This window comes from Dipodomys spectabilis, unplaced genomic scaffold (genome assembly GCF_019054845.1).
Source record: "Dipodomys spectabilis isolate Male_0828 unplaced genomic scaffold, ASM1905484v1 ptg000480l, whole genome shotgun sequence".
NCBI classification, from domain to species: Eukaryota; Metazoa; Chordata; class Mammalia; order Rodentia; family Heteromyidae; genus Dipodomys; species Dipodomys spectabilis.
The window spans coordinates 1,306,906-1,330,798 of record NW_024871157.1 but is presented as its reverse complement, the minus strand read 5'-3'; the positions used below and the strand labels follow the sequence as shown (position 1 = coordinate 1,330,798).

General features: G+C 44.2%; 1 protein-coding gene across 1 annotated transcript; it reads right to left on the bottom strand.

The window, feature by feature from the left end:
* On the bottom strand, window positions 1–21,287 carry Zcchc8 (zinc finger CCHC-type containing 8). The gene is made up of 14 exons (XM_042669037.1): window positions 20,949–21,287; window positions 19,640–19,682; window positions 17,017–17,091; window positions 15,609–15,714; window positions 13,990–14,067; window positions 9,260–9,363; window positions 9,077–9,142; window positions 8,453–8,513; window positions 7,996–8,138; window positions 7,353–7,495; window positions 6,644–6,765; window positions 4,524–4,610; window positions 4,088–4,205; window positions 1–1,332 (listed from the first exon to the last, which is right to left on the bottom strand). The coding sequence occupies exons 1-14, from the start codon at window positions 21,145–21,147 to the stop codon at window positions 554–556; spliced, it is 2,124 nt and encodes a 707-aa protein (XP_042524971.1). The 5' UTR covers window positions 21,148–21,287; the 3' UTR covers window positions 1–553.
* Between the last annotated feature and the right edge of the window lie 2,606 nt (window positions 21,288–23,893).

Genomic DNA, 23,893 nt, shown 5'->3' with positions numbered 1-23,893 from the left:
TATATATGAAAACTAATTTATTAAACCTCTGTACACAAAGATGAACATACCTGTAGAGTAAGCTGACTTGAAGAATGAAGTTACAAAAACGTGTTGTTAAAACTGACACATAAATCTTACAAAAATACCTTACATGGGATAAAGCTGCTCACCCCTGATTTGTTCTCATTTGGTTGGAGTTGAAATGTGAATTTAAAATGGTTAGAATTGTTTCTTTTAAAAACTGATATATTAAACTTCTATACAGGATCATTAGCAAAATGTAGAAAGGGAAAACAATGTACAAAAGACAGATAAAAAACATCATTCTTGACAGAGGCAATCCCCAAGTCTTATAAAGGACAACAAAGTATCGCTAAAGCATCTCCTATGGACAACCCCCAGGGTAGAGCTCAGCCAGGATAAAACACAGCAACTCCAGAGTGAGCTCTGTGGGTAGATTCTTGAAGATGGGAGGGACAAATAGGAAACCAATTTTATCTGTCCACTTAATACTAAATAATAGCATACAAAGCTGTAGATCATTTCAGAGCTCTCACTGCTATGGCAGTAGTTACTCAGAAGCCTTTTTGTTTTTCTGCTGATTCCGGGGGGAGTTCTTTAACAAGCTTCTTATCCTGAGATACATTCCAGTAGATTCTGCCATATTTTCAAATTCAAACGGTGTTATTCCAGTTGCGAACTTGCTCATGTCAGGTACAGGGCTGTGAGTTTTTGCAGGATGTGGGTTCCCGTGCAGGAGCTTCTGGCTGCCTCCGTTCCTCATGTCACAGTCTGACCTGACACTGCCGTTACCGAGAAGGGCACCGCTGGAGTCGGTGTCCGCAGATTCTTCTTCCTTCTCACAGCTGGCGTCCACAGATTCTTCCCCTTCCTTCTGACAAAGTAGCGTGGCCTCAGAAACTGGGCTTGGGGGATGCTCAACCTCGGCTGTCTTTGTAGAGGAGTCAGGTCCCTGGGGTTCATCCAGCACTGGCTTCACAGAGGCATTACCCTCAGGGGCAGCAAGGTCCAGCTCATTTGGAGCAGGTGATGAGGCCACTGAATTCCCAGTTAAAGGTGTGTCCACAGGAATATCCGAATCGCTATTGATGCTGTCCGCCTGCTCCAGAGCTGCCCAGATCCGCCTCTGCTGCTCTTCAAGTTCCTCCAGTGTCAGGGCGTCCTCATCCATGGCTGCAGACGCGGGCCGGGTCTGGGGCGAGTCACTGGGAGTCAGTGGCGGGGTGCCCTTGGGTAGTGGAGGTGTGAAGACAGGAGGCGTGCCAGGAGGCAATGGTGGCTGAAACCGAAAAGCTTCACTGCTCTGAGAACCATGTGGCATCTCCATATCTAGAATGAGAAAGTTGAAGAAATAATTTAGGTACCATAGCATCTGGCTTCACAAAAAAATCTTTGAACTTGGATATCCACAGATTGAATGGCCAAAAAGAGAGGGGCAAAATGGTGGCTTTCTGATGCCACAACCATGATGTGATGTCCTCAGGCTCCTGGGAAGATTGTGGGCAGGGACAGCACAGCACAGGAGCTTCGGTGCTGGGAATGTGATGAAAGCCTTGGCCAGCTACAGCCATGCTATGTTCAGGGTTTCAGACTGACATGTGATCACCACTTAGAGCACAGTTCTGTCTGGTGGGGATCCTGGGTGAACACAGGAGAAACTGGCTGGTGCCCGAGTTGGGAAAGAGGCTGAAGAAGAGGTGGCAGGAACATACCCTGAGGTCTTTCCCAATCTGTATCTCTGGTCATCTCCCACATGGGCCCGTCCAGCACATGTCTACAACCAAGTGTCTGTTTCTGAAAATCTAGACTTTTATCCTATTTCTGTTAGGACTTCACCCAGCACAGCTGCTCAGGCTTTCCTTTGTGCCAGCACTAGTCTGTACTCAGCTTGCTGCCAGCAGTTAAAGCTGTGTCCACAGGAATAGCAGAGTCCTAAATCTTAGGTAATCACAAACACTGGCCTGCTAAATGTACAAGCAGGAGCCCACCAGGAAGAGGAATTAAGTGGACTGCAGAGGAGAGCATGAAGACAATCATTTCTTTTTTTTTTTTTTTTGTCGGCTGTGGGGCTTGAACTCTGGGCCTGGGCGCTGTCCCTCAGCTCTTCAGCTCAAGGTGAGCGCTCTACCACTTGAGCTGCAGCGCCACTTCCGGTTTTCTGGTGGTTTATTGGAGATCGGAGTCTCACGGTCTCTCCTGCCCGGGCTGGTTTTGAACCGCGATCCTCAGATCTCAGCCTCCTGAGTAGCTAGGATTACAGGCCTGAGCCACCAGTGCCCGGCTTAGACAATCATTTCTTATGCAATCAGTATACTTGCTTTTCTGTTTTGTTTGGTCTGAGATAAGGTCTTGCTATAGCCCAGGTTGGCTTAGAACTCGTGATCCTCCTGCTGCCATCCCTCAAGAACTGACATTACAGGCGTGAATCATCATACATGCCCAGACTATATCTGCTTTTCTCCCCTTAATACTGGGGTTTGAACTCAGGACTTTGTGGTCACTTGGGCTTTGTTGCTCAGTGCTCTACCACTTGACTTTTGTTTCCGGTCTGGTTTACTGCTGGTTATTTTGGAGGCTTCTGGACTTTTCTGCCCATGCTGGTTTTGAACCAAGATCTTCCATATCTCAGTCTCCCAAGTAGCTAGGATTATAGTGACACAGAGGTAGACATGTGGAAGATCTGGGTAAAAAGTTCACAAGATCCCCTTCACGCCTATAATCCAAGCTACTCAAGAGGCTGAGATCTGAGGATCGAGGTTCAAAGCCAGCTTGAGCAGGAAAGTCCGTGAGACTCTTATCTCCAATAAACCACTAGAAAACCGGAAGTGGCACTGTGGTTCACGCGGTAGAGCCTTTTGAGCTGAAGAGCGCAAGGACAATGCCCAAGCCCAGAGTTCAAGTCCCACGACTGACAAAAAAAAAAAAAAGTTCACAAGATCCCTCTCTCAACCAATAGTTAAGTAAAGTGGCACACACCTGTCATCCAAGCTATGTGGGAGGCTGAGAATGGAAGGAAGTGGTTCCAGGTCAGTCCAGGCAGAAAATTTACCAAGACTGCATATTAACAGAGAAAGCTGAGTGTGATGGTGTGTACTTGTCATCCCAGCTACAGTGACAACCACAGACAGGAGGAGAACCATTCAAGCTGTCCTGGACAAAGAGCAAGATGCTATCTCAAAAATAACAAGAGCTGGGCTGGGAAGGTGGCTCAGTGGTAGAGTGCTTGCCTTGCATGCATGAGGCCCTGGGATTGATTCCTCAGCTCCACATAAGCAGGAAAAAGACAGAAGTGGTGCTGTGGCTTAAGTGGTAGGGTGCTAGCCTAGAGCTGAGGGACAGTACCCAATCCCAGAGTTCAGCCTCCAGGACTGACCAAAAAAAAAAAAAAAAAGCAAGAGCTGGGGCTGGGAAGGTGGCTCAGTGGTAGAGTGCTTGCCTTGCATGCATGAGGCCCTAGGTTCCATTTCTCAGCACTACATAAGCAGAAAAAGCCAGAAGTGGCACTGTGGCTCAAGTGGTAGAGTGCTAGCCTTGAGCAAAAGAAGCTCAGGGACAGTGCCCAGACCCTGAGTTCAGGGTCTGGCAAAAATAAATAAATAATAATGAGCATAAAGGAACAGAGCTCAAGTGACAAGAGTGCCTAGCAAGCATGAAGCCCTGAGTTCAAATCCCAGTGCGCAAACAAAAAGCAAAACCCAGAAGTATCCAAATAGCTTAAAGCCAAGTTTCATTTAAAGAAAACATCACAATAAACATTAGAGTGATACAATAAACAAGGAAAAGGTATTTGGGTAGCTGTAAATTCATTTCACTTACAACATAAATCATATGCTTCTAGTGGAAATTTCTACCAGAAAGTGACAATTAGGCTGTACCCACCCATGGGGCTGTGCCCCACAGGGCAGGAAGAAGTGGGAGGGGAGCTGTGCTGGTTCATGAAAATTTCCAGCAGCAGAAGTGACAATTAGGCTGACTCAGTGTCTGGGTGGTGATGATGCTCTCACTCTGAAAACCCTTCCTATGGATTCAAGAGCACACAGATGCATCTTGCCTTCTCAATGAGATCTAACGCAGAGAGACCTACCTGAGTCGAGATCCATATCAGCAGGGGAAGCCGCCAAGCTGCCTTCCTTCCTCTGCTTCTTGGGACTACTAGGGCTGGACTGAGACGAGGATCGCTTACTGCTAGACCTCATGCTTGGCTAAAGGAGTAACCAAACCCAAAACAAGTTATATAGAGCACACAGATAAATTCCAGCCTAAATCTAAATATGCTTAGCTTGCCTAGCATGTGAGAAGCCCGGGGTTTGATCCGTTGTACTCAAGAAAAAAAAAAAATACTATGATGTATAAAACAAGTCTGGAACCCAACCCTAGGTACCTATTGAGTTCACTATTAATCTTTTATTCATCTTCATTTAAAAGACAAAGCAAGAAGGGGCAATAAAATGCTTATGACCTATAAAATCCCTAGGCATATGTCACAAGCCTTTAACACCATATTCTAAAAATCTATTTACCGATTGGAAGTTAGAAGTAAGGTAATTGGCAAATACATCCTTCTGTTGACATGCCTGCATTGGTATGGAACCAAATATCCTCCATTCCTAATGACAAAAGAGAAGGAAAAATATGTATGTGGAACATCATCTTTTGTTTTGTTTTTCCGGTCGTGGGGCCTAAATTCTGGGCCTGGGCGCTGTCCCTCAGCTCTTCAGCTCAAGGCTAGCGCTCTACCACTTGAGCCGCAGCGCCACTTCCGGCTTTTTCTGCTTATATGCTGCTCAGGAATCAAACGCAGGGCCTCATGCATGCAAGGCAAGCGTTCTACCACTGAGCTGCCTTCCCAGCCCCTCATCTTTTGTATTTTTCCCAGAGGAGGTGAATTGGACATTTCAGATTGCATTTTTTTTCTTTTTCTTTTTTTTGGTGGTCGTGGAGCTTGAACTCTGGGCCTGGGTGCTTTCCCTGTGCTCTTCAGCTTAAGGTGAGTGCTCTACCACTTGAGCCACAGCACCACTTCTGGTTTTCTAGTGGTTTATTGGAAATAAGAGTATCACGAACTTTCCTGCCCTGGCTGGCTTTGAACCTCGATCCTAAGATCTCAGCCTCCTGAGTAGCTAGGATGACAGGTGTGAGCCACCAGCACCTTGCTCTACTTTTTTTTGTTGGTTGTAGGTCTTGAATTCAGGGCCTGAGCACTGTCCCAAAGCCTTTTAGTGCTCAAGGCTACGCTCTACCACTTGAGCCACAGCACCACTTCCAGTTTTTGAGTGGTTAATTGGAGATATGAGTCTCACTGGAGCTTTTCTGCCTGGGCTAGCTTTGAACTACGATCCTCATATCTTAGTCTCCTGAGTAGCTAGGATTACAGGCATGAGCCACTGGTCCCCGGCACATTTCTACATCATAAGCACCTTTTCCTTTAAGGAAAGCATATGACATGGACTTCGGCTGGACTTCCCTGGCACTATTCTCAACCACCATGTGCCGTACTGCTTTCCTAACATGCTTCCACTGACTTTCTCATCCTTGTTCTTTTCCTTTCCAGAGTACAATAATATAAGGTTCAGGGTTTAAGTCAAAACCCCAAACTACGATTAGGACTTGACAGTGTACATTTGCATTTCTAGTGCATACCTTGGGAATGCTGACAAAGACTATAATTGGACCCATTTCCAGAAACACTGATGGTTTCTATCATGCAGTTTGGCCCTTAGTGAATTATACATTGTGGTAAGTGAAGTTCAAGTTAGTTATCTCTTGACTAGACTCTGTGTGTGTGGGTGTGCGCCTGTGTGCACCACATACACACTCAAGCTGAGATATATAGCTTCTTCCATATAGCTCCTAAAAAACTAGGAGTATAGCTTTTATTAAAACAACAAAACAGTTGACTGGAATTTTTTTTTTTTTTTTTTTGTGCTAGTCCTGGGCTTGAACTCAGGGCCTGGGTATTGTCCTTGAGCTTCTGTGCACAAGGCTAGTGCTCTATCACTTTAGTCACTGCTCCATTTCTGGCTTTTTTTTTTTTTTTTGGGTCCGATCGTGGGGCCTGAACTCTGGGCCTGGGTGCTGTCCCTCAGCTCTTCAGCTCAAGGCTAGCGCTCTACCACTTGAGCCACAGCGCCACTTCCGGCTTTTTTTTCTTTTTGCTTATGTGGTGCTGATGAATCAAACCCAGGGCCTCATGCATTCAAGGCAAGCGCTCTACCACTGAGCCACCTTCCCAGCCCCAATTTCTAGCTTTTTTGGTGGTTAACTGGAGATCAGTCTCACAGTGTTTCCTGCCCGGGTTGGCTTTGATCTGCAATCCTCAGATCTTAGATTCCTGAGTAGCTAGGATTATAGGCATGAATCACCAGCACCCAGCTTAACTCCTAAATTTGAAAATTTAAGATAAAAAATATACAAAATGAGAAATTTATGGGAAAAGATAAGGAACAGCCAAAAGAGACAGGTTTATTATATACAGAAATTTACTTCCCAACTATCTATAGAACTTAATACTGCCTCAGAATCATCTCTTCGCACAAATTTACTTTTACATATAACATTAACTATTATGTAAGCTGCTGAGTAATCATTATAACATCACATTTCAGAAAAAAAAACCTGGGACAACAAAAAATATACTTACATCTGGAATTCCTCTGGGAGTAGATATATTAAAACCTGGATAGTTTACCAATTTTGAGAGATCGTAAGTGACACTTTTATTCTGCTGCACTTCTCCAGCTTCTGTTTCTCCATCAGCATCATCTATTAGAAACCATCAACACTATTAATACTGGGCTAGAGGAGTAGTAGCTCAGATAAGCAACCTGGCCTAGCAAGCACAAGATCCTGAGAAACAATCTCCTTGTATGCATCATTTCTTTCTAGGGTAGAGAGCTAGGATAGGAACTCTGGAGCAGTGACTGTCTCCTGGCACTATAGATCTACCTCCATTCCCATTCCTGGGAAAGTTAAGAGCTCCAAGGACTAGCTGGAGAGTTCATACTCTGGTCTCGCTGGTCTCTGAGCAAGTCCAGACATCTATCTGATCATTCTTTGCTGAGACAAGGTCATGCTAGTAGCCAAAGCTGGCCTAGAATTAGTGATCCTGCCTTGGCTTTCCAAGAGCTGAGATTATATAACATTCGTCCCTAATCTGGCTTACCCATCTGAAAGTCTATGAACTCACTGAGGACTTAGTAAATGTCAAATAAAATCAATATAATAATTTTGGGGTTTTTTTTGTGCCTTTTTTTAGTTAACTGAACACACATTAACCAGGCAGCCAGTCCTGTCACATTTTGTTGTGATCCTTTGAAGCTTACTTATCTAACCTAACTGACATACTATACCTTTGCCATCATAGAGTGCAAGCCCTGAATTCTCCAGTTCGGCCTCTTTGAGCCATCCAGGTGGGTATCCAAGCTGGCGCATCCGATAGATAAATGGAGGAAGACTCTTGTCTGTCACACCTAGTGCATCTTGAAGCTCCTCACTAAGTAAAAATTAAAAGTTATATTTGCACAAAAGCATCTAAACTTCTGGTATTTTGAAACATTTCAGTCCTATACTACAGAGCATGGAGTACGGTGCCTAACCAATGTGTAATTAAGGTTTCAGTAACAATTTTTGAATGAATTGATGTAATGTGGACCTTGGTAGGACACACTTACATCCTGATAATTATCCTGAAGAGATATGTCCTAATGCTAAGAAAAACTAGAAGGATATCCTAGCAAGGTGCCAGTGGCTCATGCCTGTAATCCTAGCTACTTAGGAGTTGGAGATCTGAAGATCATGATTCAAAGCCATACTGGGCAGGAAAGTCTGTGAAACTCTTATTAAGTACCAAAAAGCTAGACATAAGCTGTAGTTCAAGTGACAGAGTATGAGCTTTGAGCACAAAAGCTCACCCAGGCCCAGAGTTCAAGCCCCAAGACCAGAAAAATAACAAACAAACCCAAAACCAATATCCCATGGGAAAATGAGCGGTACCTAATAACTCCTGGTTTGAATCTTCCAAATCTTTCTTCCACTTCTTCTGCATGGTATCGCTGCTGAAAATTCTGATTATTTGTCTCTCCACAGGCATCCATGTATTCTTTTCTCTTTTCACTTATTCGAGCAGCATTTCGAGGCTAAGTCACAATGATGTGTGAAAAGAATGGTATCAAGCAATTGAGAAAGATTTCAGGAATTAAGTTACTTTTCTCAGGTAAAACATTCTTTTAGTTTTAATGCACAAAATAAGCATGAAAGAGGGTAGTTTTGAAAAGGAAAAAAGTAATTTAAATCTAATGTCTTAAAACATAAACTTAAAAATATTTCAAATATTTAAAGTACAACATAAAAAGTCACACAGGAAGGTTTTTGCATCCCAGAATGCTATAAATGTATAAAACAGATCAACAAGCACTGTTCAAAGACATTGTTTTATGTGAGAAAAATTTACCATTGGGCAATCTTTCATTTGATGCTCTTCTGAACCACAATTGAAACAGTGAGGCTTTGGCCTATTTGGTCAGAAAAAGAGATTTTCATAATGTAAATGTAAACATAAAAGTGAATCAATACAATTCTAGAGGACAGCAAAACATCAGAGACAAGAAAGCAAGTGGCTCCCAGATCACCATAATCTGCAGCAATGAGTACACTGGCTCTTGGACTCAGTTATTTCAACATCAGCACTATGCAGTCTTATAACCAAGAATCATTCTGTTCCTTACACATCTGTTGCCTCTTGAGATTTTTTTTTTTTTTGGTGGTGAATAATAGAAGAGAAAGCAAACATCATCATGTTTCCTTTAGTTAACATGGAAAGAAGGTAGTTGGTTGTAAGACGGCAATCATTGATAGCAATTCTCTCCACCCTCCCAGGAATATTAAGCATGAACCAATGAATTCCAGGGAACAGATGAAATCAATTTAAGCATATAATATGTTGAGATGTTAGAATTCTAGCTCAAGCTGCAATTTACTTTATATTAAAACCAGCAATAAAGAATATTAACTTTTCAAGTCAAAAAAGTTGGTGTTTTGGATACTGAAAAAAAGAATAAAGTGACTCCCCACAAACCTTTTTGCCTTTACTTGTATTTCTTGCCCTTCTAGAGAAACAATGTGGCTGAAGACTTGCTGGTACCTTTAGTGAATTTTATTAAGGAATAGTTATCATGCTCTGCAAAATTTGGTAAACTTTTTAAAAGGTGAACTTTAGTGGCAAGATGCATAAAAGATCTTCATTCACTATGTAGGATACTTGGGTATTTCCCATCCTTCGGTAAGCTGAGGATTTTCATTTAGTAGCGGTTGCCCCAATTTATCAAGGCAAAAATTAGTAAAATACAGGACACTTCCTACAACCTGCAGAAAACAAGTCAAAAAATATTTCTATTTAAGCAGAAAAAAAAAGACATTAAGAATGTAAGACTAAGATTACCTGCTTTAAATAATTTACTTTGAGTGAAGTTATTGGAAACAACTCCTTAGTTACAGGAGCCAGATTTTGAGTGTGAGTAGAAAGTACAGCTGAACTTTTCCTCTTTATCGGATCATTGTTCTCAAGTATATTCTTTCAAACAAACAAACAAACACAAAAAAAAAAAAACAAAACCTTAACTCTCATGTATCATTCCAGTGTATCAGTCCATTTCTTTGTAGCAAGACCACCTCAGGTCCTGTATTTATTGTTTCCATTTCTCTTGTTTCCATTCACTCTTTTACAAATTTTGGGAGACTTTCATATAGACAATATGTGAATACTCATGCACCCTTCACTTGGATCTAGCAATTATTTACTAATAAGTTGATATTTTCTAAGCATGCTTCCCTACGCACATGCACACACTTAGCCAACTAGAAGTCAGTTGTAGATATTGTGACACTTCATCTCTAAATGCTTCAGGATGAGTCTTCTAAGAGTTAGAATTTTCTACAAACATGATACCATGGTTACACATAAACTCATCCACTTACCACCTGTCACATTTTCTTATCTTTAAGTAGTTGTACAAAAGAGTTGCCATTCAACAAAGCAATTTATGAAAACAGTGTATCCTGATCAATGTCATTCCTTTTCAACATTCTCACCCACCCCTCCCAATCCACTGTCCCTCACTTAATTTTTATGTACTGAATTTTTTTCTTTTTTCCATTTAAGGCAACTTGATCTGTGTCATCCCTTCAATATCCTCACTTGTCACATTTCTATTTAAAAACCCTCAAATAGCTTCTCAACTTCTTTGGAGTTAATCCAAATCATTACAGCCTATAAGGCAACGTTAGGATTTAGATCCTTTGCTCTGAAATTCCAAGGCCTGGTGTGGAACCCTGCTTGTGCCACTTGCCCACTGGCAAGTCATGTGGCTTTCATGTTTCCCTCCTTGTAAAATGGCAGAACAGCAAAAGTACCTCCATGAGTAACAGCTGAAAGGGAATATAACTCATAGATGAGTACCAGAAAGCAACCTGACCACTGGCTTCTGCCTTTGAGGCTCTACTTCCTTTTTTTTTTTTCCCCCTTATGTTTGATGCTGGTCTTGGGGCTTGAACTCTGAGCATGGACACTGTCCCTGAGCTTCTGTGCTCAATGCTAACACTCTACCACCTGAGCCACAATTCTACTTCAGGCTTTTTTGGCATTTAATTGAAAATAAAAGAGTGCCATGGGGCTGGGAATGTGACTTAGTGGTAGAGTGCTTACCTAGCATGCATGAAGCCCTGGGTTTGATTCCTCAGAACTACATAAACAAAAAAGCCAGAAGTAGTGCTGTGGCTCAATTTAGCCTTGAGCAAAATGAAGCTAAGGGACAGTGCCCAGGTCCTGAGTTCAAGCCCCCAGACCGGGCAAAAGAAAAAAAAAGTCTCAGGCTGGCTTCAAACCATGATCCTCAGATCTCAGCTTGGATTACAGGTGTAAGCCACCAGTGCCTGGCTCCACTTCCTTTTTCTACTTCCAAAGTAGTCTTCAAGCAAACTACTGTCTTGTTTACTATTTCAATGCATTCAGGTCTTAGCTGAGAGGTTATCTCCAGCTATTCAATATACAAACCACCGACTCACACACAGTTCATCACTCATTTCCTACTTACATATTCTTTTTTTGAGAGCACTGCCTTCTCCCATTAAAATGTAATTCAATGAGAGGTAGGACTCTGCCTTTTGTTTTTTTCATTGCCTAGAACCTAGGATAGTCCTTGGCAAAAAATACTTGTTTTAAGACTAACTTAATAAATATACAAAATTCTCAATTTCTAAGCTTTAAATCCTAGAACCCTGGAACCCTGAAGTTGAAAAGTTATCTAGTTCAATTTAAATATATCTATAGATAGATAGATAGATATAGATATAGATATATGTACTTTGAACTCAGGGCCTTGACTCTGTCCCTGAGCCTCTCTGTGCTCAAGGTTAGTGTTCTATCACGTGAGCCACAGTGCCACTTCTGGCTTCTTCTGTTTATGTGGTGCTGAGAAATTGAACCCAGGGCTTCATGCATGCTAGGCAAGCACTCTACCACTACGCCACATTCCCAGTCCAGGAATTCTTTTTTTTTTTCCCCTGGTTGTAAAGCCTGAACTCTGGGCCTGGGCGCTGTCCCTCAGCTCTTCAGAGCTCAAGGCTAGCGCTCTACCACTAGAGCCATAGCACCACTTCTGGCTTTTTCTTTTCTTTTTTTTTTTTTTGGGGGGGGGGGGTTCGGTCGTGGGGCCTGAACTCTGGGCCTGGGCACTTCCCTCAGCTCTTCAGCTCAAGGCTAGCGCTCTACCACTTGAGCCACAGTGCCACTTCTGGCTTTTTTCTTTTTTTGCTTATGTGGTGCTGAGGAATCAAACCCAGGGCCTCATGTATGCAAGGCAAGCGCTCTACCACTGAGCCACCTTCCCAGCCCTTCTTCTGGCTTTTTCTGCTTTATGTGGTGCTGAGGAATCAAACCTAGGGCCTCATGCAAGGCAAGCACTATACCACTGAGCCACTTTCCCAGCCCAGGAATTCTTTTTTAAGATGTTTTCCACATGTCAGACTTTTTTCCCCTGGTGGTGGGGATTAAACCCATGGCCTCATGCATGCTAGGCTAATGCTCGGCCACAGTATCACAGCCTAGCCTAGTTTTCTAAATAATTAGCTGAAAAATACCTTGTAATTTGATTCCCTAAGCATCTTTTGCTCAAGGATAGTTCTTTACCGCTTGAGCCACAGCTCCATTTCTGGCATTTTTGGTAGTTCGTTGGCTATAAGAGCCTCACAGACTTTCTTGCCCGGGTTGACTTCAAACTGATGTTCAGATCTCAGTCACCTGAGTAGCCAGGACTATAGGTGCTAGCCATCAACACCTGGCTATACCACTTTTTTTGGGGGGAGCGGGAAGGGGGTTAGAGTCTTTGGGCCTGGGCACTGTCCCTGAACTCTTTTGCTCAAGGCTAGCACACTATTACTTTAAGCCACAGCACCATTTCTGGTTTTCTGGTGGTTAACTGGAGACAAGAGTCTCAGACTTTCCTAACCAGACTGGCTTTGAACTCTGACCCTCAGATTTCGCTTCCTAAGCGGCTAGGATTACAGGTGTGAGCCACCAGTGCCTGTCTATATCACTTTTTTTTTTTTTTAGGGAGGGGGGGTTCCGGTCATGGGGCTTGAATTCTGGGCCTGGGCGCTGTCCCTCAGCTCTTCAGCTCATGGCTAGCGCTCTACCACTTGAGCCACAGCGCCACTTTTTTCTTTTTGCTTATGTGGTGCTGAGGAATCGAACCCAGGGCCTCATGCATGCAAGGTAAGCACTCTACCACGGAGCCACCTTCCCAGCCCTATATCACTTTTTAAAAAACATTTAAGCTGCAAAAATCATACCACTAAATAGTCTGGGTACTAATAAACTTTGCATTGTTTACCCCCCCCCCCCCAGTTGAGTCTATCAACATTTAAAATTTCATACTTGTCATTTATTCTATTATCCATTTCAGTTTCACCTATTTGTAAGTTTTATATCTTTTTTTTTTTTTTTTTTTGGTCGGTCGTGGGGCTTGAACTCTGGGCCTGGGTGCTGTCCCTCAGCTCTTCAGCTCAAGGCAAGCGCCCTACCACTTTGAGCTACAGCGCCACTTCCGGTTTTCTGGTGGTTTATTGGAGATAGGAGTCTCACGGTCTCTCCTGCCCGGGCTGGCTTTGAACCGCCATCCTCAGATCTCAGCCTCCTGAGTAGCTAGGATTACAGGTGTGAGCCACCAGCGCCCGGCTAAGTTTTATATCTTTAGTCAAGTTCTTGAAGATAAACACAGGAGGATGATTAGGGCAAAAACAAACTTCCAAAGAATGTCTATGGGGCTCCCAAGTTATGATACAATAGATACTAAAAAGTTAATGAGAATATTTGAAGGATGAAATCTACACTTTTTATTTTTGCCAGTCCTGTGGCTTGAACTCAGGGCCTGGGCACTATCCTTGAGCTTCTTTTGCTCAAGACTAGGACTCTACCACTTGAGCCACAGCGCCACTTTCAGCTTTTATTGTTTATGTGGTACTGAAGAATCAAACCAGGGCTTCATGCATACTGGGCAAGCACTCTACTGCTAATCCACATTCTCAGCCCAAAGACTACACTATAACAAAAGAACAAGCTGGGCGCCAGTGGCTCATGCCTATAATCCTAGCTACTCAGGAGCCACTTTCCTGCCCAGGCTGGCTTTGAACCTTGATCCTCAGATCTCAGCCAGCCTGGGCAGGAAAGTCCGTAAGACTTTGATCTCCAATAAACCACTAGAAAACCTGAAGTGGCGCTGTGGCTCAAGCAGTAGAGAGCTCGCCTTGAGCTGAAGAGTGCAGGGACAGCGCCAGGCCCAGAGTTCAAGCTCTACAACGAACCAAAAAAAAAAAAAAACAACCCAACAACACTGTGATCATATGAAGACAAATAACTATAACCACTTTAAATGTCAACCAATGAACAAAAGATAGGAATTATTCATCTGCAGAACCCAAAATGTCCAAACTTACACTAAAAGCTTCCTTGTTGCTTTTAATAGTACAGGATTCTTCAACTTTATGGTCCTCTTCTAACATAATACTGGATGGCTAAGAAAAAGAGAAACATGTTACAAGGGAAACTTTAAATTTGCAACCTTAGGTATTTGAATGCACTTATTCTCCCCACCCTCCAACTTCTCTTTTAGTTACTCAATTTAAAAAAGATACATATGGCCTGGAGCTGGTGACTCACGCCTGTAATCCTAGCTACTCAGGAGGCTAAGATCTGAGGATCGCGGTTCAAAGCCAGCCCGGGCAGGAGAGACCGTGAGACTCCTATCTCCAATAAACCACCAGAAAACTGGAAGTGGCGCTGTAGCTCAAGTGGTAGAGCGCTCGCCTTGAGCTGAAGAGCTGAGGGACAGCACCCAGGCCCAGAGTTCAAGCCCCATGACCGACAAAAAAAAAAAAAAAAAAAAAAAAAAAGATACATATGATAGGGTGGTACAGTAGCTCACATTTACAATTGTCACCTACTTGGGGGACATTGGGTAGACTATGATTTGAGACTAACCCAGGCAAAAAGTTAAGAGATCTGAGGATCATGGTTCAAAGCCAGTTCACGAAGACAAGTCCACAGACTCTTATATCCAACTAAATAGAAAAAAGCTGGAAGTGGAGGTGTAGCTCAAGTGGTAAAGTGCCATTTTTGAGTGGGAAAACTAAGCAAGAATGCAGGGCCAGGGCTGGGAAGGTGGCTCAGTGGCAGAGTGCTTGCTTTGCATGCCTGAGGCCCTGGGTTCGATTCCTTAGCACCACATAAAGAAAAAAGCCGGAAGTGGCATTGTGGCTCAAGTGGTAGAGCGTTAGCCTTGAGCTGAAGAGCTGAGGGACAGCACCCTGGCCCAGAGTTCAGGCCCCACGACCGGACCCAAAAAAAAAAAAAAAGAATGCAGGGCCATTGGGCTGGGAAGGTGGCTCAGTGGTAAAGCGCTTGCCTTGCATGCATGAGGTCCTGCGTTCGATTCCTCAGCACCACATAAGACGGAAGTAGTGCTGTGGCTTAAGTGATAGAGTGCTAGCCTTGAGCTGAAGAGCTGAGGGACAGTGCCCAGGCCCAGAGTTCAGGCCCCATGACTGGACACCCCCCCCCCCCCAAAAAAAAAAGAATGCAGAGCCAAGCTCAAGATTCAGTACCAGCACAACAGAACAGAACAGAACAAAACAAAGCTAAGTAGGTACATCAGTTAGACTTCAAAGAAGAAAAGCCAGTAGAAAGATGGGAGCTAACAGACATATCTTCACAAATATTCTGGTTTTCATTCAAGAAGTTCCCTGTAGCCTACCAGTTGGCTGTGAAAAGCATAACCTAATAATTTGAAAGTCTGTTAAGCCGGGTGCTGGTGGCTCATGCCTGTAATCCTAGCTACTCAGGAGGCTGAGATCTGAGGATGGGGGTTCAAAGCCAGCTTAGACAGGAAAGTCTGTGAGACTCTTATCTCCAGTAAACCACTAGAAAACTGGAAGTGGTGCTGTGGCTCAAGCGGTAGAGCGCTCGCCTTGAGCTGAAGAGAGCAGGGACAGCGCCCAAGCCCAGAATTCAAGCCCCTCGACAGACCAAAAAAAAAAAAAAAAAAAAAAAGAAATACCTGAGGCAAAAGAGAAAAGGAAGTCTTTTCCACATCATTTTTTTGTTGTTCCTCAAATCTTTTTACTAAACTTGATACAAATTCCTCTATTTCTGGATGATATTGCCTGCATAAGAGGACAAAATAGACAAAAAGATCAGGACCTAGAGAAAACAAATAGATTATCTAATGCAGCTATGTCTCAATTTTGTTACTTTATTTTTCAAAGGTTTATTTAACCACTATCTCTTCGAACACTCAGGAACCTACTTCTTAGGGAAAAAATATACATTGTTGCCAAGTTTACAAAATGATTATCATAACAAGGTGCTTAACACTAAACAATTGCCAGTTGTGTGAAGAATAAATGGGCACAGGTTGCTCACGCCTGTAGTCCTAGCTACTCAGGAGGGTGAGATCTGAGGATCATGGTTCAAAGCCAGCCCGTGCAGAAAAGTCCATGAGACTCTTATCTCCAGTAAACCACTAGAAAACTGGAAGAGGCGCTGAGTTCAAGCCCCACGACCGACCGCCTCCCCCCAAAAAAGAACTTTCTAAGAAACGGAAAACACAAGAAAAACAAAACAAAATTTACCCCCTTTCCCCCCACCAAATCTCTATAGTGTACTTTTTTTTGGGGGGGTTGGGGGTTGGGCGCTGTGGAGCTTGAACTCAAGGGTGTTGGTGCTGTCCCAGAGCTTTTTTGCTCAAGGCTAGCAATCTACCACTTTGAGCCACAGTGCGGCTTCTGGTTTTCTGGTAGTTAATTGTAGATAAAGAGTCTCATGGGCTTCCTGCCCAGGTTGGCTTCCAACCATGATCATCAGATCTCAGCCTCCTGAATAGCTAGAATTACAGGTGTGAGACACTAGTGCCCAGCTAGTATACTTTCTGTAGACAGACCATCAGGCCAAGGGTCACAGGACTCAAATCCTTTGCTGTGTGCGCCTTCAAGAAAGTTATAAGTCCAGGTTGTTGTTTTTTTTTTTTTTCTGTGTATTTGGTGCTGAGGAATTGAACCCAGGGTTTCATGCATGCTAGGCAAGCGCTCTACCACTCAGCCACATTCCCAGCCCTAGGGCCCAGGTTTTATTATACAGCAATTAGGCAGCTGTCTCCCACTCTGCTTCCTTTCCACAGACTTGATGAGCTATCAGGTCTTTTCTTGCTCTAGCATTGTAATATTTCTACAGACAAAATGACAGGTGAACACTGCAGAAATGAGCATGTCAGGAGCTGCAGTAGATACCATTTCTACTGTCAAAAGCCAACTGTGGCCAGCATCTTCCTACAGTAGCATTAATATCCAGCATCCCCCTTTTCAGGGAGCAATTTATATAAATACAAACAAAAACAGTGTATTTACAGAAGAAGATGCGTCACAAACACATTAACTCATTATATTTAAGAAAGGGAAAAAGTTACTTACTTTGAAATAGTATTGTTCATAAATAGAATTTGTAATAAAGGTCCATCTAACTTAGGGTTGTTCACCAGTATTCCACTGTAACAGAAGTTAAAATACATCCTTAGAAGATATTTAACTAAAACATTTGTGTTTGTAATATATGTCATACGCATACAACTTTTTTTTTTGTTTTGTTTTGTTTTTGTGGGTCATGTGGCTTGAACTCTGGGCTTGGGCGCTGTCCCTGCGCTCTTCAGCTCAAGGCAAGCGCTCTACCACTTGAGCTACAGCGCTACTTCCAGTTTTCTAGTGGTTTATTGAAGAGTTTCACAGATTTTCCTGCCCGGGCTGGCTTTGAACCGACGGACACAACTTTTTTAGTTTGTTTATATGTTGTTTTGTGCTGGTCCTGAGGCTTGAATTCATGGTCTGGAAAGCTGTCCCTCAGCTTTTTTGCTCAAGGCTGAGGAGATAACTACTCATGGACTTTCCTGACTGGGCTAGCTTTAAACAGTAATGTTTAGCTCTCAGTCTCCTGAGCAGTTAGGATTAGACAAGAGTCACTGGCATCTGGCTAGATACTTTATTTTAAAATTGGGGTAGGTTCTTACTATGTTGTATAAGCTGGCCAAACTCAAAATCCCTATGACTTAGCCTCCTGAGTGCTAGAATTATACAGACACAAGCCACCATATCCAGTTAACTTCTATCTCATTAATTTTTCTTGCTGTTGTCTTAAAAGCAGCACTGGGTGTAAAGGGAGGCACAGAATTGGAGGGGCAAAAGGTGAACAAGTGTAGCAATGGTATTCACTAGACATTATGTTGAAATTGAACTATACATGTGGGTGGGCGATGGGAGGAGAAAAATGGGAGGAGGGAAAAAATGGGAGAGCAAGGGAAGAGGTGATACTGTCCAAAAAGAAATGTACTCCTGGGGCTGGGAAGGTGGCTCAGTAGTAAAGCGCTTGCCTTGCATGCATGAGGCCCTGGGTTCGATTCCTCGGCACCACATAAGCAAAAAAGAAAAAAGCCGAAAGTGGGGCTGTGGCTCAAGTGGTAGAGCGCTCGCCTTGAGCTGAAGAGCTGAGGGACAGTGCCCAGGCCCAAAGTTCAGGCCCCATGACCTGACCCCGCCCCCCCAAAAGAAAAAAGAAATGTACTCCTGCTGGGTGCCGGTGGCTCACACCTGTAATCCTAGCTACTCAGGAGGCTGAGATCTGAGGATTGCAGTTCAAAGCCAGCCCAGGCAGAGAAAGTCCATGAGACTCTTATCCTCAATAAACCACCAAAAGCCGGAAGTGGCACTGTGGCTCAAGTGGTAGGGTGCTAGCCTTGAGCTGAAGAGCTGAGGGACAGTAACCAGGCCCAGAGTTGAAGCCCATGACCGACAAAACAACAATGAAAGAAATGTATTCTTTACCTGACTTACGTAGCTAACTTCTCTATATGTCACTTTTATAATTAAAAAAAAAAAAAAAAATAGAGGGTTTTGCACTTCCTAGGCAGATGTTGTGAGACGCTTCTCCAGCAAAAAGCCAAAAGTGGAGGTGTGGCTCAAGTGGCAGAACTCCAGCCTTGACTCAGTAGTAGAGTGCTTGCCTTGCATATATAAGGCCCTGGGTTTGATTCCTCAGCACCACATAAGCACAGAAAGCTGGAAGTGGCACTGTGACTCAAGTGGTAGAGCGCTAACTTTGAGCTGAAGAGCTCAGGGACAGCGCCCAGGCCTAGAGTTCAAGGCCCACAACTGACAAAAAAAAAAAAAAAAAAGAATTCCAGCCTTGGGCTTTAAAAAAGCTAAGCTCTGGGATGGGAAGGTAGCTCAGCGGTAGAGTGCATGCCTTACAAGCATGAGGCCTTGGGTTCGATTCCTCAGCACCACATAAACAGAAAAAAAAGGCGGAAGTGGCGCTGTGGCTCCAGTGGTAGAGCTCTAGCCTTGAGCTGAAGAGCTGAGGGACAGCGCCCAGGCCCAGAGTTCAGGCCCCATGACCGGCAAAAAAAAAAAAAAAAAGCTAAGCTCTTAAAGAAGTTAAGGTTCTAGGTTTAAGCCTCAGCACTGACACACAAAAAGTGTAAACACGCGTTCAGTTAGCTAGAGTCATACTATAAACTTAACTTTAAGTTCCTAGAGTTCTTTGTTGAATAGAAAGTTCAGAACTTGCCACTTCTGAACATGTAGTTAAGATTTTGCAGATGTCAGTCACTAAAAGTTTAATGTACTTAAGAGAATTCAGATTTAACACCCACAAACCAAGAATAAAAGACTAACACTCTGATTTCTTCAGAATACACAGAATAAATAATAATGATACCAACAGGGCTGAGAAGGTGGCTCAGTGGTAGAGCCCTTGCCTTGCATGCCTGAGGCCCTGGGTTCAATTCCTCAGCACCACATAAGCAAAAAGAAAAAAAGCCAGAAGTGGCTGTGGCTCAGGTGGTAGAGCGCTAGCCTTGAGCTGCAGAGCTGAGGGACAGTGGCCAGGCCCAGAGTTCAGGCCCCATGACCGGACCCAACAAAACAAAACAAAACAAAACAAATAATGATACCAACATGACTATTTTACAAAGAAATTGTAATTAACTATTAATACCTAGAGAATAACAAGGGCAAACTATGGTGTCATTTCAAGATTTCATACCTGGGTAGAGTCAGAATGTTCAATTTTCTTTTAAGTTCTTGATGTTATTACTTGTTAAGGAACATTACCCTCAAACAGTCATGCACCCAATAAAATTCAACCACTCCAACTCTCACAGCTATTAGAATTGTTATAAACATAAAAGATCCACAAATGTTTTGAGGGCAATACACTCACTGAGAACCTGTTCTGTTGCATTTGTCCTAAAAACCAAAATACAGAATTTGTCACTTTTAACATATATGCTAAGACACGATTCTAAAATTTTAAAGTCTCTAACAGATCAAACCAAAACGTTATCCAAATAACAGTGTTCTTGGTAGAAATTTACACTAATTCAGAAAACTTCCACAGGAAAGCATCGTGGTATGTAATAAAGTAAATACAGAATAAACTACTGTGAATGATCAAAGAATCTAGAGTGGAAATCTACTTCCAACTTTTCCGTATTTTGAAAAATTTCATAACAGAATGTCGGGGAAAGCAGTTTCATTACAACAACAACAACAACAAAACCAGACTTCAAAAACCTTAAGGGCTGAGGCAGGGTTCAGGTGGTAAAGCTCCTGCTGAGCAATTACAAGGACCTGAGAACTGAGTTCAAACCCCACTAAGCAAACCACACAGATACACCGAAAACCCAACCCGCCTTTGTCAGCACATACACTAAAATTGGAACCATGCAACAGTTCGCCTGCACAAGGACGACACGTAAACTTGTGAAGCGTTCCCTACGAAATCTGCTAAGCCAGGCACCTAAGGCCAAACGGAAACGTATTTGGCGCGTTTTTCCCAACGCACGGTAATGCTACTTAGCTCCGAGTGGCAGCACTCTCCAACAAACCCTGGCTACTCACACTTTTCTGCATGCCCCCCCCCCCTCCAAGACCCGCCGGGACTGTGATCCCAGGACCCGCATCTCAGCCCGGTGACCGGGCTCTAAGTACCAGGTTACTTCCCAAGCGACCACCCGACCACCCGGAACATCAAATGATCCAGAGAGCCCCGAGGTCTCACGGAAGCGAGCGAGCGGGCTGGGGATCCGCTACCCGGCAAACAGTCGTGCAATTCACGATCACCCCGAGGGCCGGCGCGCAGCGGGGCCGGAGCCGCGGCGAGGCGCGCGGGACAGCCGCCGGCCCAGGCCGGCCCGAGGCCGCGGCGCGGGCGACGCGCGGCGCCCGGCCCCGCCGCCGCCGCCCCGGGAGGAACTACGTGGAGTTCTGGCCTCCGGAATTCCCGCCGCGCCCCCGCCGGCCCCCGCCCGGCCCCCGCAGGCCCGTGACAGGCCACCGGGCCGGAAGGATATTCTCGGCGCGGAGTCGCTCGATGGTCTCCTCGCACTGCCGGAGCCGCTCCCGCAGCGCCGCGTCGCCCACCCCGTGCTCGTCCTCCACGTCGCCATCGTCCTCCTTGAAGCGGGTGTGAACCGGCTTGGGAGTCGACTCCTTCTGAGGGTCAAATGCCTCGAACAGCTCTAGGTCGCCGAAATCCACCTCCGCCGCCATCTTGAGTGGTGGAAAAGATTGGAGAAGCGGCGGAGCTGGCCACCCGGGTCTCGGGGCGAAGGTATTAGGGCGGTTCCGCTCTCCGGCCTAGCTTACCTCTGCGTTGGCTTTTCTCTCAACGCAGGCCGCCAAAGCCGTACAAGGGGCGGGGCCGGTCCCGGGAGACTACAACTCCCAGAATGCAACGGCGCCCCCTCCATGACCACCACTACAGAGTTTGGCGGGGAGCGCACGCATGCTGGGACCTGTAGTTTCTAGGCCACTGTTACCTCATTGTGGGTATTGTATACTGGGATTGATGAAGAAAGCGGGTCCGGATCTGAATGAGTGAGGACAATATGAGTTGTCAATATGGCATCTAAGACTTGAGCGAGCCACCTCGCATGGCTGATCAGATTATGTGTGCTCGCCAAATGCCAGGTTTGTCACAGAGTACATTAGTGATCTTAGACAAGCTAGCTTGTTGGGCTGTTTTTACTTTAGAAGTAGTTTGGTCATTAGGGTATATTATGTGGTTTCTCTCATTCTAAATATGCATTCACTAACGTTTACCACCTGCAATATGTCAAGCATATCTCTAAAGACCTGAGGATGCCAAGAGTAAGAAAACTTTGTTCTTACAAAGTCAAGCACAATGTGAGAAATACTGTCCTTTCTATCAGAATGTGTTGCTTAAAAAGTCCTGCTTGGCATGGTGGCTTGGCTCTTGCAAAGGAAAAGAACTGCCTCAGATAAGGAAGGATTCCTAAAAGGTTTTGTCTTAAAAACTGGTTTCTGGGGCAGGGAAGGTGGCTCAGTGATAGAGTGCTTGCTTTGCATGCATGAGGTCCTGGGTTCAATTCCTTACCACCACATAAGCAGGAAAAGCCGGAAGTGGCACTGTAGCTCAAATGGTAGAGTGCTGAAGAGCTTTGAGCTGAAGAGCTGAGGGACAGTGCCCAAGCCCAGAGTTCAGGCCCCACAACGACCACCACCAACAAAAAAAAACCACAACAACAACAACAAAAAAAAAACCTGGTTTCTTTTCAGGATGGGATTAGGACACACTCGAGACTGTTCAAGAAACAGTACAAGGTGTGGGTATATTTGAGTTTGCAGTGAATCTTATTTCAAGATCACCTTATGTAAATACATTTTACCCTATTTAAATTGGCCAATTGGGAGCAGACTTTGAACCTGAGTTCAACCAATCTGAGCAGAGGGGTAGGACCTGCTGTTAGGAATGAATATCTCAGCCACTACCTGCTGGATGTATTGTACTTGCTTGCCTGATTTTGAACTAATGGCACACCCTTCTGTACAAATAAATTTTGCCTTACTGAGACTATTCGTGATTTTTATGTCTATCCAATGGTTTTTGGACAGCATGTTTATAACAACAGAGAATCCACAATTATAGATATGTTTTTTTGAGATCCGGTCATCGTGAAGCACTGTTTATCATTATATTTGTGTGGGAAACAAAAGCAGCTACAAAGGTGTTGTAACCCAACAAAAAAAGTCACCAAATTCTTTTATTAAAAGCTCTTTTCGGACGTGTAGAGAATCCTGGAGCCGAGCTCTGAGATCAGGAAATAGTTAAGAGATTGGAATGCAACCTGGTCACAACTCAGAAGGTTGAGAACTGGCCTCTGGAAAGGTCAAACAGGCAAGACAAATGTGTAAGTTACAATTAACTGGACCCTAAGTTGCTTCAGTTAGAGCTGTTTGGACCCTATAAAACTTGAAACTTTGGGGATAAGATGAATGTTTGTATTATGGTTAAATTTACCACTCCCCTCTGCTCCCTAACAATAAAGGAGTCAATTATCATTATACCTCATGTTAATGGTTGTAACAAGATACCCTATTTTCTGCACTTACCTGTGTAGTTATCTCCCCTGTACTGAACTAAAAAAAAAGCTCTCGGGGTTTAGAAGCCAGTGAGCCATAGACTCCCTGGTACCCCAATTATCTATTCTTTTTCTCATTTCTTCAGCTCCAGTATCTCCTTGTGCTGTCCCCAGTTGCTGTTAGCAACAAGACTGGGTACTGGTGGCTCACACCTTGATCCTAGCTACTCAGGAGGCTGAGATCTGAGGATCATGGTTCAAAGCCAGCCCAGGCAGGAAAGTCCATGACTCTTTATCTCCAATTAACCACCAAAAAAACCCCAAGTTACAGATGTTAGCCACACATGCCTGGCTTCACCTTCGTTTTCTGAGAGCATCTATGTAACCCAGCTGGCCTTGAATTCAGGATTGTTTCGGATTTCTATGTGATGGAATTTAAAGGCCTGGATAATCACATACAAGTATAATGCCCATGTGAATTTTTAAGTGTCAATTACAGTGGTTCAAGTCCAGCCTGGGCTGTATAGTAAATTCTAAGCTAGCCTGTCTTCACAGCTCCTAGGCAACCCAGGCAGAAGTCCAGTGGACTCCATTTGCAGTGGCATGAGCCTGCCATTTCCGCAATAACAGGAAACCCAAAGAGTTCACCGGTGGGTTCTTTATCTCAAAGGAGGGCTAGAGACATGCTCAGCAGTACAACGTGTGCTTAGCAAACACCAGTCCCCGACTTAAAATCTCAGTACAATACAACACAACACAAAAAAGAGGCGGGGAGAAGGGTGGTGGTGGTGGGTGCGTTGACACATACACACACCCAGCATGTCTGTGTTGCACTGTGCTTCTTCCTAGGCTGTGAGGTTCTCCAATTTATTTAAGGGTAAACTAGAACATCACTACTTGGTTGTAATGAGAGT